The sequence below is a fragment of the Lactuca sativa genome, chromosome 5 (assembly GCF_002870075.4).
Source record: "Lactuca sativa cultivar Salinas chromosome 5, Lsat_Salinas_v11, whole genome shotgun sequence".
NCBI lineage: Eukaryota > Viridiplantae > Streptophyta > Magnoliopsida > Asterales > Asteraceae > Lactuca > Lactuca sativa.
Window position 1 is genome coordinate 110,550,994 of NC_056627.2, and position 18,139 is coordinate 110,569,132.

At 34.8% G+C, this 18,139-nt stretch overlaps 1 protein-coding gene across 1 annotated transcript; it reads left to right on the plus strand.

Moving 5' to 3' along the window:
- Positions 1-13,262: 13,262 nt before the first annotated feature.
- LOC111915486 (homeobox-leucine zipper protein ATHB-6) lies at positions 13,263-14,989 on the plus strand. The gene is made up of 3 exons (XM_023911145.3): positions 13,263-13,786; positions 13,867-14,246; positions 14,318-14,989. The coding sequence occupies exons 1-3, from the start codon at positions 13,726-13,728 to the stop codon at positions 14,744-14,746; spliced, it is 870 nt and encodes a 289-aa protein (XP_023766913.1). The 5' UTR covers positions 13,263-13,725; the 3' UTR covers positions 14,747-14,989.
- Positions 14,990-18,139: the final 3,150 nt, after the last annotated feature.

Genomic DNA, 18,139 nt, shown 5'->3' on the forward strand with positions numbered 1-18,139 from the left:
TCAAACAAATGATTTTATAGGGGGATACAAGTTGAAACATAATAGTTATTATTTCAATCACATGTGATTAATAACTATCAAACAAATGATTTGCTATACTTTTAACTGTTTTATCAGTTAAACTACTTCAAATGTTTATCAAACTCTTTTACATGTTAAACTCTTAATCAAACCTATTCTAACATAACAAACCTTTCCTTTAATTCTTTTAAACTTATATATTGTCAAAACCATGTCTAATGCATGTATAATTATATAAGTAAGGTTGGAAGGACTTAGGACTGATAACACACTTTATTTCCTGTTCCTTGTTTGGTTGTGGACTTAGAGTACCATGTTGTTTGTCCGAGTGTCGTTTGATCCTTAGTTATATATTATGTATAGACATAAAAGCTTTTATATCAGTTCAATACACTCAGTTATACAAACAACTTTACTAGTAAACTATAATTGGTATAGTTTAGGAAGACACTACTCATTACTTCTAGTACAATGACACATAAAAAGAGTCAGTTCATACATGAGTCAATACATACTATTATGAGAAACTAAGAGAACATACTATAATGAGAAACAATACATACTATACACTATACAAGGGAACATACTATGATGAGAAACAAAGAGAACACACTACATACTAGACAGAGAGAACATACATTACACTAGTACATACAATACATATAAAAGAATAATATAACATAAATGTGAACCATTATTTCGGGGCATGGCATCACTGCCATGGCTCGTTTTGTAGCCAGAGTCTCCTAGAGGGAGAGCGTGGATTTGTGTATAGCTCTATACTGGATTGACTATCCCACACCTTGTTGTTCGCTACAGTGGGACTTGCAAGTCTACGGGTGCCAAATATCATTTCTTCCGACGTCTTTCATCGTCGTGTTATTAGTCGATATTATGGTGCAACCATTTCACATTATACCTTAAATAACAATTGGTTTAAGGTAGTTAGTACAACAGTAGTTACTATAATACAACACTACAGTACTATTATTATTTCCCCATTACATTCTTGTGATCTTCTCACATAAACGGTAATGTAGAAACTATATTTTTGGTTAATAATAGTCACACTTGGGAAAATACACACTCTTATAAGAAACAAACACACAAAACATTTGATGCCTTGGTAGAAGGCTACGTTTAGTAGAAAATATAGGATTTTCTAGGCGATACAAACATTTACTACAAACATTTACAAACTTATACATCAAACACTTACAAATATCTTTCATACAAACAATGACACTAAAATGCTTATGAACTCACCATCTTTAAAGCTGATAAACTCTTTCAAAATAACTTGTATTCTTAGGTCATCAGTAGACAGGTACCAATGCCAAGTTTTGAGAAGATGGAGCTCGTTCAAGACTAATCTCTATTTTGATTTACATTTTTAGTGTCTTATAAACTTCACAGAACACACTTGTATTAAATTATATTATTAATGCAATGTATGATGTTGTTGCTTGTTTACTACTATGCTTTGTTGTGATACTGTACATGACGTCCTCCGCCCCCTAAGGTTTCCGTCGTTCCGGTTTTGGGGTGTGACAAATCAATATGGTGATTAAATAAAAGGTGTTTTATTTATATTCATAAGTTCTGAGACCATATTGGATTCGATTATTCTTGTGTTTCACTTTATATGTTTTGACTTCCCGAATAACTAGTTTATTCAAAATCTCCACATTCAATCATACTTTGGAAGTAGGTATGAATCAAGACTATCATGAATTGGGCTTCTAGATGTCTAAAGTGTTTAGACATAGTAAAAAGTTGTTGGACCATCCATGAGTGCTCCTGGAATGAGATTCGAGTATTGGATTAAATCCACGCTCATTTGACTCACTTCATGGATTTTATCACGAGTGATCGTGAGACGATAATATCTTATATTCTTCAAACCTAGAGATATGAGTTGTTGACTATGAGTTGGTTGTAAATTGATTGTAGAAAAATGCATCAGTAACTTGATGTTATAAAATGTGCCTTTGTGTATGATTCAACAAGTAGTTAGTACAAGCATATGAGTCAAAGTTTATCCATTCCTTTTACCCTTGGAGGGATAAAAGCGATGTCTGTGGGCTCCTTAATGATTTAATGATGAAAAACGTAAGTGCTCGGCTGGGCGTGGACTGATTTTATTTGTTCAATTAGTCGGTCGTCATAAATCAGAAATTGGGAAACAACAAATGGACAGAGAGAATGATTATAATCCATGTCTCAGTCCATATGATATCTAGAATGGAGGAATATATGATCCCTTATCTAATGGACGTGTCATTGACTAGGTCAGATTTCGATAGCGGCTTTTAAGAGCTACGATTGTTAGTCGGGTTTTGGAGACATACTTGCAATAATAGTTTTAGACTTATCCGAGTGGGAGACTGTTGGATTAGATGTCTAAGCCCATAACTATTATTGGTATGTACTCAACCCGAGAGTAGCATGGTCCATTTGGGTTGCATATGATTAAGTCAATTTGTTAGGATAGACTCTTGAGAGAAGGATATATATGATTTGTTAATATATTATAAGTTATAATATATTAATATGAAATAATATGTTTTAATTAGTATTAATCGAGAATTAATTGGGAATTAATTTAGTTATCAAAAGAGACTAACTAAATCTATGGGGACTAATTATGGTAATTAGTTATATTTATATGTGTTGGGTTTATGATCCATGTTGGACCAAGTTTATGTATGGACACATAAAGAGTTGGGCCACATGAACCATGGATCATAATACCCATGGGTATGGATTTGGGTTATTGTGACATCCCCAAAATCACGGCCAGAAAAGACCGATTTCATTTATGTTTTTTAAATAATTTCAGAGTAAATCCTTTTGATTTAAAAGAGTTGCGGAATTTGTTCCCAAAACAAAACATGATAAAATAACATTTATCAAAGCATTTCATCAAGAGATGCATTTTCATTATATAATCAAAACTCGGGATGTCATGTTCCGATACAAACCATAAAGCATAAACGATAACATTACAAGTCATTCAACAAATATATACATATACAGACTTGTAAACAAAACAACTCGATGATTCATCCATCTTACGCCCTTGCACCACTTCCTGTAATACAAATAAAACTGAGTGGATCGGGCTTGGGAGCCTGGTGAGCATATAGGGTTTTCAACCCACAATAAATAAATTATATTTAATTTCACCAACCAATCACTATCCCGATTACTCATTCCTGTTATCCTCACTTTACGTCCCTAAAATAACATCTATCTCAAGGGACCTAATCTAGGATTTTCATCGGGACGGACATTACTGCTAAGGGGTTTCCTCAACAATAGATATCCTAAAGGCAACCATGAGGGGGATAGAGTACACCGGTGAACACATCGTTTACAACACCTACAAGTTATGAACCTGCTAGCGTTCCACTGGACTGTCTAGAAAGAGTCTGTGGTCGTTATCCATACTCCGCTGAATAACTAGATCAACAACAACAACAACATCGAGGCCTCTCATCTGTTTATTACACACCAACTATCTACCCATGTTCTACCCAACATATTAGTAGATAAAAATATATATTTTCATACATAGTTTAAAACCTGTATATCATTTTCATTCAATACATATTCCACATAACAGATGAGGCAGACCCACATAACACGTATTTCATAGGAAATAAATCAAATCTATAAAATAGAAGAGAATGAATATACATTCACACATATAACAACAAAATTATACACATAAACAATAATATACTTAATACACTCAACCCATACTTGTATTATTATCGTGTTTATGAAAGGTAGTATACACTCACTTGATCAGAAGACGATCAGACGGCACTACGGCTTGTAGAAGTAGTAATCATCAGCAGATCTGGAAGATCTCTACAAAAATCGAACTTCTCACGGGCAGAGCTTCGGCTCAGGAACCGCACTTCTCGGGATCTCGGGATCGTAAAACTTCCTTCTTAACTTGGATATGAGATCCGGGGTGTCGGGATGGCTTCGGGGGTTTACGCGCAGAGCTTCGGCACAAAAACGAGGAGAAATGAGCAAATAAGCCCGGAACCCTCGCATCCTATTTATAGGAGGCTGGAGCCTCGGAGTACGCGGGGCGTACGCATGTACGTGGGGCGTACTCGTCCGAAATCGTCATGGCGTTCGTCACCCGAAGAGCTCGAGTGCGAAGGTCGTCATGCTTCGTTGTACGCGGGGCGTACAGCAGTACGTTGGGCGTACTTCGGATATGCCCGGTGACTCCCCTTCGGATAATATCGGGTTTAATAATTAAATTTAATTATTAATTATTTAATAAATTTCGAAAATTCATATCTTCTTCATACGAACTCCGTTTTCGACGTTCTTTATATCCACGCATAGGTGAGACTACGCTCTACAACTTTCGTTTAGACTCCGTCGGCTAATTTTGACTTTATAAATTCATAACTTCTTCGTTTGACGTCTGTTCTCGTCTAACTTTTCATCACTTCGATACCAACAATGAGACCTTCGATCCTCGTTTAGATTGCTTCGGCTAAAAACCGCTCGATCTCAAATCGAGTATTTCAGGCTGCATATCGCTAAGCCGAAACTTCGGTAAATCATAACTTCCTCATACGAAGTCAGATTTGGGCGTTCTATATATATTCGGAAACCTCGTTTCAACTACTACAACATTATCCAAAGATATCAAGTTTATTTTACACTTTAATTTTGACGCTTATTTTTATTCTTAATTAATCAAACCACATAATTAAGCAATTAAGCACAAAACACATAATACTCAAATAATATTCTTCTATTATTTCAAAACAGGTTACAAAGGTTAACCTAGACTATTATATCAACATTAATGACAAGCCCATAAACACAGGTGTTACAGTTATACCCGTGACCCTTGGGATCCTACCTATAAATAGGTCACTCGATAGCCAAAATTGTGACTTCTAGTTCTTGGAGCACATGGAACTGATTTTGGTGTGGAAGGAATTCTCTCTCACATTCTACTTTTGTCCATGATGTGTTGTGACTTCATTTGAGGCTTCCACACTATTAGGGCTAAGCTATTAAGGCCAAATACATCAAGACTTCAAGCTACATAAAAGGTATGTTACCCTAACTAGTATCTTATATGGTTTATGTCAAATGCATGCTAGTTATAGGTTTAATACCTTGGAAACCATTTGCATGTATTATTAGTGAAAACATAGATCCAAGGTATTTAGGGTTGTATGTGCACCATAGGATGTTGTAGTATACAAAACCCAACAATAAGTGCCTTTGTTGGGGTGCAAAGTTATTCATTCATGACTTTGTAAATGTTTGACTTTTGTAAAACCCACTTGCATGTGGTGCTTTAGCCTTTAGACCCATTTGTTTGTTAGAGTGAGAGAGAGACATGTAAACACCTATATAAATAGTGGGTTCATACCACTTGTAGAGGTGTGCTTGAGAGATGTAAAAGTGAGTGTGTAAGTGTGTGTTATTTATGTAGTCTAGATCTAGATCCTATTTGTAACACCATATACAATCAATACATCTCTTGATCACCCAAATCACCATGTTCAATTGTGCAAGCTTTAATTCCGCATGCCAAACCATGTTCTTTGTCACTACAATTGGTATCAGAGCGGGTCTTCAAGATCAAGGTGATTTTTGAAGAACGATTCTCGGTTTGGCAATTTTTGTCGCAATTTGAGCAATTTTGGTGAGTCTCTCTTTATGATCGCTCGTAATTTTGTTGAATTTGTGCGTTGCGTTCTTGATTTTTGATCGTTTGACTCATTGGATCAATTTTTTCTGAAAAACCCATTTATTATGATCCAATAATTTTTTCATTGATCTAGCCCCGATCCAATCCTATGCCTTTGTTCGATTTGATTCTTAATTTGTAATTGTTCTTTAGAAACAACATTTATCCCTTAATTTGATAAACACAATTTGAATCCAAGTCTTGATATTACTGTTCATCTGATATTCTAGAGCCCAATATTTTGTTTGTTTATGATCCAAAAGAATGAATCCATTACTATTCACAAACAATTTTGAGCCCATATAATTCCTTTTAATCCGATAATAAATTGATATAAGCCCAAAGCCTCACACAAATTAGTTTGATTCCTTAAATTCGTTGATCACAACTTGCGTCGTTTTTTTTGTGAGCTTAAGATGGTTGTACGTTCGTATGCTCGTAACTCATATTTTGTTTCCAAGTTCTTGAGTCTCGTTTTCTTCTCATCATTCTTAAAAATCGATGAGTTTTTATTGTTGAGATGAACTTGTGAATCGATTCTATGTATTGAGTTTTATCACAAAAATCGATTATGATTAAGTCAAAACTAAGAAATCGAAAATTGACTTTTTGATTTTGATAAAATTGGTCAAGAACAATTGAAGGATGTGAATAACAATTGATTGAACACGTTTTTGATATGAAATTTGGTATTAGAATCATCAATTTGATGTTTCTTGATCTTTGACTTTGAAAAGTCAAACCCAGAAAATGTCAAATTCGATTTTTTGTGGTGATTCTGTGAACTGGAGGCTAAAATTGGTTAATACGAGTTGAACAGAGGCTATGAATGTTGAAATCATACTTGATTTGGGGTTTAATTTCGAAATGGGATTGATTTCATGATGAACGAACACTGTGTTCGTTCATATTTGAACAAGATATGCTGGGATTTGATTTCAATGCTCAAGGGATTAAGAACGATTGAAGATTTTGGAGTCACGATCATATTTTTGTTAAAAAGATGTTACTGAAGAACGAACAGATGATATATGTCGATTGTTAATTTTGGGAGTCGATGGTTGGGGAAGGCTATGAACTCAACCGTGTTGTTGATAATTTTGGTTTCGTTTTGGAACGGGGATGCGATATCGATGATGTTGGAGTTTGGATTTGTTCTTGGAAGTATTGGAATCGATGAAAACTTGGATCCATTAAAGAATAGATGATCGATGCGAAGTCAAGAAAAATGGAATTTGGGCTAATTGATTTTAGATTCTGATGTCGATGATTGCGAATTTGATTTGTGCGAGTTCGCATCTGGGTCTTAATTGAGTTCGCATCTGAGTTTCAAAATAGTTCGCATCCAGTACCGATTTGGAAGACAAACAAGAAGTTCGTTTGCAATCTATGAAGATTTGAAGTTTTGTTGAGTTCGCATTTGGGTCTCAATATTTCGCATTTGGTTAAATTGGGTTAAGATGCGAAGTATTTTCATCCATGGTTCGCATCAGTGATGTGCGAAGAATTTGTTTGACTGGATCTTGCGAAGCGTGTCATTGTGAAACATATGAATTGAAAAAGAAGAAGTCGAATTTACAAAACTGGCCTTTAAAATTTTGTTTGTTTGACAAGAGATTTCGTACGAATTTAAGAAGGAAGAAAAGGGCTACTCTTCCCACGTTTGGAGAACAAAAGGAAAGAAGTTTCGAAAACGGCCCCTGAATCTTTGAATATTTTACACTTCGCAAATTAACTCAAATTTCGCATGTTTGACACTTTTCAACCAAATTCGAAAAAGGACTGTTTTTGCTGAAAATTGAAGATTGTGCATTTCAGGCCCTTGCAGTTTGTGCGAATTTACACATTCTACCCAGTTTTGCAAATGGGGGTGTGTTTCGCATATTTGATTGTTTTGGCGCAACGGGTCACTGCAGAATTTTGAAATTGACAATTTCTACCTATTTTTGAGAAATTTTGTCAAAGGCAATCCGGTAACGGCAATAAAAATTGAATATTTTTTGGGTTTTCTGGATTGAAGCACAAAGTTTATGCCACATGTTAAGGGGGAGTTTTAACATGAAAAATTCCGAATAGAGCACGTTCTTTTTCCTTGGAGGTTTTATAATCAAATTTCAATTATAAAAAGGAGGAGAAGTTTTATATGGAAATTCAAACTTGAATTTTTCATATTACGCGGATTTGAAGACCGAAGTGATCTTGAAGTTTTGAAGATTACGAGATGATGCAATTGGAAGTTCGGAAGTGATGTATTCGAAATGGGTTTGGAATTATTGAAGATTTTTGGGGTGTGTTTTTATGCACAACTTTTGGGCGATTATTTGGAGTTTGGAATACTCTTGATCATTCGTTGCTGCTTGGTTTATATGGTCTCACATCCTAGAGCCCAAATTGAAGAGTCATGGAAGAATTGAAGATCGAAGTTCGGTTCAACATGTGTCACCTTTGAGGCTCGAACCGCGTAGTGCTTGATTTTGGAAGAATTGAGGTGGGTCATTCATTCCTAACTTTGAGGGGGAGAATGTTGGGGTGCAAAGTTATTCATTCATGACTTTGTAAATGTTTGACTTTTGTAAAACCCACTTGCATGTGGTGCTTTAGCCTTTAGACCCATTTGTTTGTTAGAGTGAGAGAGAGACATGTAAACACCTCTATAAATAGTGGGTTCATACCACTTGTAGAGGTGCGCTTGAGAGATGTAAAAGTGAGTGTGTAAGTGTGTGTTATTTATGTAGTCTAGATCTAGATCCTTTTTGTAACACCATATACAATCAATACATCTCTTAATCACCCAAATCACCATGTTCAATTGTGCAAGCTTTAATTCCGCATGCCAAACCATGTTCTTTGTCACTACAGCCTTCTTCATCACAACTTTATTTGGCCACCAATGACGCCCCTTTTGTCTTCACACTTACCTCTTCGAACCTCTCCACATAATAGGCTTCATCATTTATCCTATTCTTCTTCTCATCTCTATTTATCAACATACAATCACTCACGATGTGGTTCACACTATTACAATAATGGCAGTAAAAGCCATAATCACCCTTTAGCTGTTTCTCTATCTTCACATCCTCAATCCTAACTTACTTCTTCTCAACTTTCTTCTCCTCTCTCACTCCCTTCACAAATGAACTACCTTTTGGATCACTTGTTTTAGGTTTTGAATTGAAAGGCTTCTTGAAAAACATTTTCACTTTATTGCTTCATCATCAGAGTTCATAATTAGTTCTTCATCTTCCAAACCTTCATTCTCAGTAGACTCAATCTCAACTTCTTTGTTTGTCACCTTAGACATCAAGGCTAGGGGACCATCCAAAATGATTCTTTTTTTCCTCAGCAATCTTATTTACTTCCCATTCATGAGCCTTCAACTCATTGTAAAGATCATTAAGAGAAAGATTGTTGAAACGTTGTTGAGTTTTTATCATCAGACCAACATTGCGCCACTCCTTACGAAGTCCAATGAGAAAAGTCACATTGTACTCCATTGTTGATATGTTGACTCTATACCCGCTACACTTGAAGATTAACTCATTCAAACGATTAATAGATCTTAATTTTCTCACCTTCTTTTTGCTTGAATTCACCTAACTCAAGCAAACATTGCTTAACGTAACTCTTTTTGGTTTTCTCGCTTCCTTGATACTTTCCTTCAATGTATCCCAAATTCCCTTAGCAGTAGAACAACCACGGACATAATTGTACGCTACAGGTGGAAGAGCACCTCTTAATTCACGCAAGCATTTCTTCTCATTCCTCTTCTTCCTTTATGCTTGATTAGAAACTTCACGACTAAAAGCAGTAGATCCAATATTTGGTAAGGAGATCGATGATCCAATATCACCTGTGATACATTTCCAGAGTTCTTCATCAATCCCATTAAGATAGTCTTCTATTATATTCGCCCATTGATTATAGTACTCAGGGATCAACATAGGGATTTTGGTTCAAGAACCAAGGAGATGTGAATAAGACGTCATTGTGTTCATATTAAAATTCGGCTTTGTTGTATGGATGAGTTTTGAAGAAATCTTCAGAAATTAAGATCTGATGGATGAAATTTCCTGGAATCAATCACAGAACACTCGATTAGCAAACTAAGAACATAATTGAATTAAATTAGATGATCTGAATAGATTTTCAAAATTAAAAGTGCGGAAATTTTGAATCTAGAACGAGATTAAAAACTTTTGAAAATTGGAGAAATTCAGAGATCAACGAAATGAATCCTTTTCTGATAACAAATATAGTAGTTATGAATCGAATGTATGAAATGAAATCAGAGTATGAATCAAAGGAGAACACAATATCTTAAATAATTTTTGTTTGGCTCAATATATTGGTTTTGAAGATATAGAGGAAATCGAGTACAAGTAGCTATTACTTCGAAAAATACTCTAACTCTAATATCTAACCCCTTTTTATATGGATGACAAAAGCAGACAAAAAAAATACATAAGGGCTTTAACATTCACACTTCTCCATTACAAGATACCCTTATGCAAATAAACAATACTGACTTCGATACTAATAAAAGACATAGGACACTTCAATACATTACAACTATTTCGAACCCAACAATTTATGAACTTGTGAGAAAGGCAAGCCTTGACTGTACATACGCACATTCACAATCATGTTTTCGCATAATGTAATAAATACTTTGATATAATTTAATAGAAAAAATGAAAAATTAGGTTGAAAATCGAGACATAAAAAAACCCTAAAAAATATTGGGCTTGGGTTGCAATAGTTCTCACGTTACGAGCCCTTATGTCTTACGTCGTGAAAATTGTTTTGAACGCGCTTCTCTTATTTACACTTGTCATGTCGTGACCACCCTATGGTCACGTCGTGACACTCCATTTTCTCTAAAAATCAAATTTTTTACTCCTTGAAACCCTAAATAGATCCATTCTGAAAAACTGGTGTTACACTAGGCTCGATTATGTATGATATGGCATGGGCCCGAATTACATGGGTTGGGTCTGAAGCAATGTATGTTGGGTTGGGCCCGTTTGTGTTTGATGTATGGTATTTTGGGGAACTCATTAAACTTTGTGCTTACGGTTTTATATTTATATTTCATGTATTTATGGTTCCAAAGGGAAGAGCCCGACATGATTGCATCGCATCTACCAGTGTTTCGCACTCTCTGATTTATTTTGTACTCTGATGGATTTTGATATATTTTTTCTTATACTTTGATTGAGTTTTGGAATGAATAAATTGTTGTTTTGGTTGACTTAAAGAAAATTTTACTTAATATTTTTGAGACTTTATATATTATATATAAAAATATATATACATATTTAAGGTTAAAATTGAAAACTTAAAAAAACAATATATACGAGACCTTGTCACCCGAAATGTGCATTTACCATGTATTTGTCTTGCATTTCGTTAGAAACACTAAAGTAATCCACAAATTTTTTATACCACAACTTTGTATAGCATTTTTACAGACTCGTAAACAATGTATTTCTTTAGACTGGTCGGAGTGGGCAACGCCCACTCACGTGTTTTAAGAAAAAAGAAGAAAACGGTGTTAAAGGCCGTGATGGTGGTAACGAAAAGTAACGTGGAAGCTAATAACGCGCAATAACGGGGAGGTGGGGCGGTGTTTGTGCCGTTATAACATGCAATAACGCCTCCTTTGACGTTGCCCACACCCAACTGTCTTAGCTATTTTAAAAAAAAAAATCTGCTATAGGAAATATATTAAAATAATCAAAAGCGAACATTAAAATATGAATAGTTTACTAGATTTTATAGGGATTTGAGAATAAATATGTGCATAAATCATTAATGGAGAAGAGCAGTAGCAAGACAAAAGTAGTGTCAGATCATGTTTTCTACCCAAGTTAAGCAATATTATGAAAAAAGAATTTTGTTTATACAATTTTCATTTAGAACTATTTAAAAAGTTTTAATATTTCAGAGAAAATTTTAAATTGCTTATAAAAATGTACAAAATACCAACTAAAAGCTTAAAAAAAATCATTTTTGGTCGGTTTCGCAGATTTAACAGTATTATGTTGTTTTTCGTTAGTTTTGTCAAAATATTAAGATTTTTTTTAAGATTACCTAATAATCAACATATTGAGATTTTTCTGAAAATTACCATAAATTAATTGATATTGTTATTAACAAATCATTTATAAACATAACAAATATTTTTTTTTATATAAACCAAAGAAATACATTTGTTTTTAATTTTTAGGAATAGAATATAGTTTGATGATCACTTTAAACTTTTTAGGTTCGTTCCATGTATCATTGTGGGGGTGATGGTGCGATGTATTATGTACGTTTCTCTAATTAAAGACAAGAGTTAATATTTATTAGTAATCACATTACATAATAAAAATCAATAAGTGTCTATTTGCTATAAAATGTGACGATATATGATCACAAGTTATTAGAAAATATCATTACACAATGATTCTTAAACATATAAATCTTTCAATACATTTTTAACCTAACTACCACTTAACCTTCATACATTAGTTGTTAACAACCATCGAAATACACACATATATTGAGAGTGGAAAGTAAACTTTGAATGACAATTTAAATACATAATCAACATTCACATGTTTCCATATAAACTGTCTTTCACAGTTTCCTTTTCACATTTGATATATATGTGCTAGCCCATGGTTGTTAACATGTGAGGTATGAATGTTGGGTGATAATTAAGTTAAAGAACATAAAAAAAACACCAACATTAAAGGAAGAGTCATATAGTACATGTCACCATGACACACACAACGATGTATATGAGAAACATAGAGAGTTTGAAGTGGTCAACAAACACTAAAAAAGTAATTAGTCCACCATTGTATTCATAAAAGTTAACATTAAATATATTTCTTTTGTTTATAAATGATTTGTTAATAATAATATCAATTAATTCTATGATAATTTTCAGAAAAATCCAAATATTTTGGTTATTGGATAAATTTCAAAAAACTATTAATATTTTGACCAAACTAATAAAAAATAATAGAATACGGTTTAAATCCACGAAACTTGCAAAAAAAAAAGATTTTTTTCAAAGTTCTCTTTTCAAATAAAATTTAGTTTATAATTTTTTTCATAAATTTGTCTAGAATATTATGATTTTTTTCTGAAGATTTCATTTTTTTATTTACCATAAAAATAAGTACCAAAAATATATGCATCACATGGTTATCATCGCTCCTATGACCAGGTTCAAAAGTGGTAGTGAAGAACATGAAATTAGACTCTTGAACTCTCCTACATAGACTGACAAATGTTGTAATGAAGAACATGAAATTAGAAAAATGATATTCTTAACCTAAAAGTAAAAAACATAACACAGCCATGCAAACACATGGATCGGATTGAAATATTTTGTTGGGTCTACCTTTACAGTGTACATAAACTAAGACCTAACCCTAGTCAGAAATTAACCATGACAATGGACACAGCTCAAGTTTATTTAAACAAAGGGAAAGACTGAGGCCAGCTGGGCTGAAAACCTGCTTTCCCATCTGCCCATACCCATCTCTCTCTTTCTCACTCTGTTTTCTTCTGCAGATGAACAGTCCATGGACCCCCCTTTACTTTCTTGATCTTGTAGGTTTGTAGTGATCTTAAAATCTTGAATTTTGTATTATTTAGATGTGAATTGGCTTCATCTCTTAATTAATTCCCAAAGGGATCAACAACTGGCAGCTATGGGGAAGAAGAAAGATGGAGTGGACAAGAGAGAGAAATGGTCACCTTGTGAACGCATCATATCTACAAACCAAACCACCGCCATTTTCAGCCATGGAAGTTCTTGTCTTTCAACCATGAGCAACAGGTTTTAGTTGAATCTAGATTTGTGGGGTGAGTGTGGCTGTGGCTGTAATCAAACAAAACGATCTCTGTGTTTTCTTCCTCTTTTAACTGTAAAAATAGTCGTTGGCCGGTGTTGAGCCATGAAAAGGCTTGGAAGCTCAGATTCAATGGCGGGATTGATACCCATGTGCCAAACCATAGGTAAAATTTAGATTCATATATGTTTAATTAATTATATGGAATTCAAAAGTAAAATTGAGATAAGATTTGTGATTGTGTAGACGAAAGCAGCAGTCCTGTGGGGTACACACGCGAATTTCAGTCGATGTTAATGGAAGGTTTGGATGAAGATGGTGGTGGAGACGATTGTGCCGGAGGAGGCCAGATCTCGGAGAAGAAACGACGACTAAGTGCGGATCAGGTGAAGGCTTTGGAGAAAAACTTCGAGATGGAGAACAAACTGGAGCCGGAGCGGAAAGTGAAGCTTGCTCAAGAGCTTGGCCTGCAACCCAGACAAGTCGCTGTTTGGTTCCAGAACCGCCGTGCACGGTGGAAGACCAAACAACTGGAAAGAGATTATGGTGTCCTTAAAGCCAATTTTGATTCACTCAAACACAATTATGACTCCCTCAAACACGACAACGAATCTCTACTCAAACAGGTCGATTCAACCCCTTTTGCTTTTGGGTTTTATATAATTTAATCTCTAAAACTAGTTTATTGTACGTACAGATCAGGGAACTGAAGTCGAAATTGTATGGGGAAGACGAAGAAAGCAATATTCCGGTGAAGGAAGAAGCCGACGAGAAGCAGCCAAAATCACCGGAAGTGATGTATGAAAATGAAAACATGGTAACCACAACATATTTCCCGGATTTAAAAGATGGGTCTTCTGATAGTGATTCAAGTGCGATCTTGAACGATGACAACAACAGCTCCAACATGACGACATCCATGGCGGACGTGATGAAGGGCCACCAATTGACAGAGTCAAAAGACATAATGGGTGCTGCACAGAAAGCTTACCAACCACAGTTTGTGAAGATTGAAGAACACAATTTCTTCGGTGGAGATGAGTCTTGCAATTTCTTCTCAGACGATCAAGCTCCGACGCTGCAATGGTACTGTCAAGATCAGTGGAACTTAACAGATGAAAACTAAAATCCCCTGTTAATCTCCGACTACCGATCTGTTACCGATGGAAACAATTTTAAAATAAGCAAAAAATGTAAATTAAAATGAAGAATGAAATCGGTGGCATGAGAATGTATTTATAGATGCCTAGTTTTCGATTTGAGCTTCATGTTCTGCCATTAAAGTAGAAAAAAGCTTCGACTTGAAAGGAGGAAACATCCTGTAATATTGGACAATAATCAAGTCAATGCTACTTTAAATTCAGATGCATTCACTGATTTGCACATGTTTTGGATCTGAATCATTATTTCTGACTACAACTCATCACCATGCTTCAGTTAATTGCTAAATCATATCATTTAGAGAGTCTATGTGGTTTTTTTTTTTTTTTTTTTTTTTTTTTTTAAAGAAAAGAAAACTATAACATCTTAAAATAGGAATGCTTTTTCTATTTAATTGTTCATATTTTGTTTAGGTATAATGATTTCAAAGGGTAACAAACTATATCATTTGAACATATTTGGTCATTTTTTTATGTACCGATAATCATTAAACTTGTTTCTTTGTTTAAAATATACAACTATTATCTACAATAGCAGGTAAAACCTATTTTGGGGGTTTGAATTCTATTTCCGGCGGACATAATCTCTAAAGACATCTACGATCATCTTCTCCGGCGACATTTTCAGCGGACACCACCTTTTCAAACCAGAAAATGGTGAACATATATTGAATCACTCACAAAAATAAATATACATCTAATCCAACCATCGATTCCACCAAATATTACATCTCGGACGGGATTACACCCCTAAATCCAATCACAGATTCCGCCAAAATTCTCATCTAATGAATCAAACCTAATTCTCAATTTGAGCAAAAACCCATCAATAATTCAATCTGAAACTTCAAGTCAAACGAATCACACGATCAAAAGTAACCATTCAAAGAGAAAAACGCAATTTCCTTATACAATTCAAAGAGAAAAACGTAACCATTGAGGGACAAATCAACGAGTTTAACATGTGATGAAGAACAGATGAAATTATGAAAAAATGGTGAAGCAAAGCGGTGAAGGGAAGAAGATGTGTAAAAAGGAGTGTTAGAGGGGGTCATATTGTTAGGTATATGTGTTGTGCCATTGTGGTTAATTTTGTAAACGGGCTTGGGCTTATCCACCCGTCATTTATTATTAGGGTTATAGTATTTAAGGTGTATGCATGCACCGTGTTTTGTAACATTGAAATACTCTTGTAGCCCTACACACCTCTACAGTAGCAATTCTTCATCGAGTTCTTTTGAGGCTATGACTTATAATCATTCAACATATTTGATCTATTTACATTTTTCTTATTCTTTAGGTGTTTGAATCTATTCGATCTAATTAGGATCCAATCCTATCAATTGGTATCAGAGCAGGAGACTGTGTAATCTATACGCATCTCTTCTGTTGAAAGAAGCTTTTTAGGGTTTCCGCTATTATTGGATATAGTGTCAGTCGTCATCATCATTTGTTCATCAGTTGACGTTGATTTTGATCATAATATTACCCTAATCTTGTTTACAACTCTAGTTCATACAGGTTCAGTTCGATATACAAATATGCATTTAGAGGATTCCTACATTAACTTTATAAATCTCTTAAGCGGCATTGGATCCACAACAAGGATTCCTATCTTATTCCCTAGTGAATATGAAGTTTGGGTGCTGCATTTTGAAGACTATCTCCTTGGTCTGAAAGACAATGGCTATCTGATTTGGGATGTGATCACAGTTGGGGCGTTTGTTCATACTGGAACTGGAAGAGAAGTTAAAACTCAGGCTGATTATAACAAGCTTCTTCTTGAAGTGTAGGATGTTCCACAAGATGAGAAGGAAAAAAATTAATCAACAATGTCAAGGCGATGATGATCATTAGGTTTGCCATACCACCGGACACCTTTCGTTTGGTTAGTTCATTCAATACAACAAAGGGTATCTGGGATAGGCTTAAGGAATTGACCTCTACTGACGCTGATCTAGAGCATTCAACTAAAACGTTACTACTGTCAGAGTTTGGAGCTTTTGTGCAAAAGCTCGAAGAAATTTAATATCAAACCTTCAATCAATATAATCATCTTCTCAGCATGATGACGAAACATAAAATTGGACGTGAACTTATCGAGTAGACAGTCACATTCATGAATGGTCTAAGGACTGAATGGAAAGTTGTTATTTCTACAGTGAAAACACATGAGTAGTTTAAGGACTACACTCTGGCTAAGCTGGTTCGGATCCTTTGGTCACATGAGGATGAAGTGACAAAAGAAGGAAAAATTGTTTCTGGAGTAGGTTCGCTGGCACTGGTAGCTACAGGTAAGAAGGCTACAAAAGATGAGGATTCGGAGTTTGAGCTCTCTGATTCTGAACTTTCTAAAGAAGAGTTCGCAATGATGGTGTCTAACCCAAGGAGGTTCGCGAAGAAGAACTTCAACAGGAATAAGAACCGAAACTAGCAGGGAAGCTACAGCTCTGAGAAAGTGAAATAGGAGAATTCAAACAATTCTCAGAAAGAAGAGGTAAAAGAAGGAAAAGAAGCTCATGGGTGACTTTGGCTATGATTGTAACTAGTGTCATGGCAAAAACCACCTAGCCAAGGATTGTATGCTGCAAAGGTTGAACAGATCTTTGATTTTTTTTACGTTTATGTAATAGATGAAAACATTCATATTATGGTGAAAACAACTTTATAAGGAGAAGATTTAATACCCATTCCACATGAAGAGGAGTTCATTGTGAAGGTCAAAGATGCACTTGGACACATACTAAGTTGGCCAAGACACTTAGTTATTTAATGCTCTGACCTGGTAATACTATTTGCACATACACCTTTACCGTTTGACAGAAAAAAGTTGCCTTGCTTATGTTCTGTTGATACTTGTTTCTGTTAATCCTAAGTTGTTTGAATAATTGTCTGTGTATACTTGTTTTTGTTAATCCTAACTTGTTTCTGTTAGTATCATCATCAAATACTTCAGATCCTCCTTTAAAACAGACAGTTTTCACTGATTTAAACAGACAACGTTTTCACATATTTACCCTTGGTTTTCCTAATTTTTCTCATATTTGAGTGAGTTCTCTTTCACCTTCGGTAAATGATCCATGTTTCATTATGTATTTTTTATAGTTTTTGTTGGGAAAAGTGGTGGTGAAACTTGTGAAAAAACTTTCAACACTAGTGAAAAAACATGCAACACCAGTGAAGAAAGATGCAACACCTTAAAAAAAAGAAATAGGAAGTAATAAGAAAGAAAATGGCACAAGAAAATTGGTTGATGGACAAATAGAACCATGTGATATGGAAGAAGGGAATGGAATAGAAAAGAAGATTAAAATGTAGGAGAAACAAAATGTGACCTTGCAAAGAAGGTGGACCAGAGC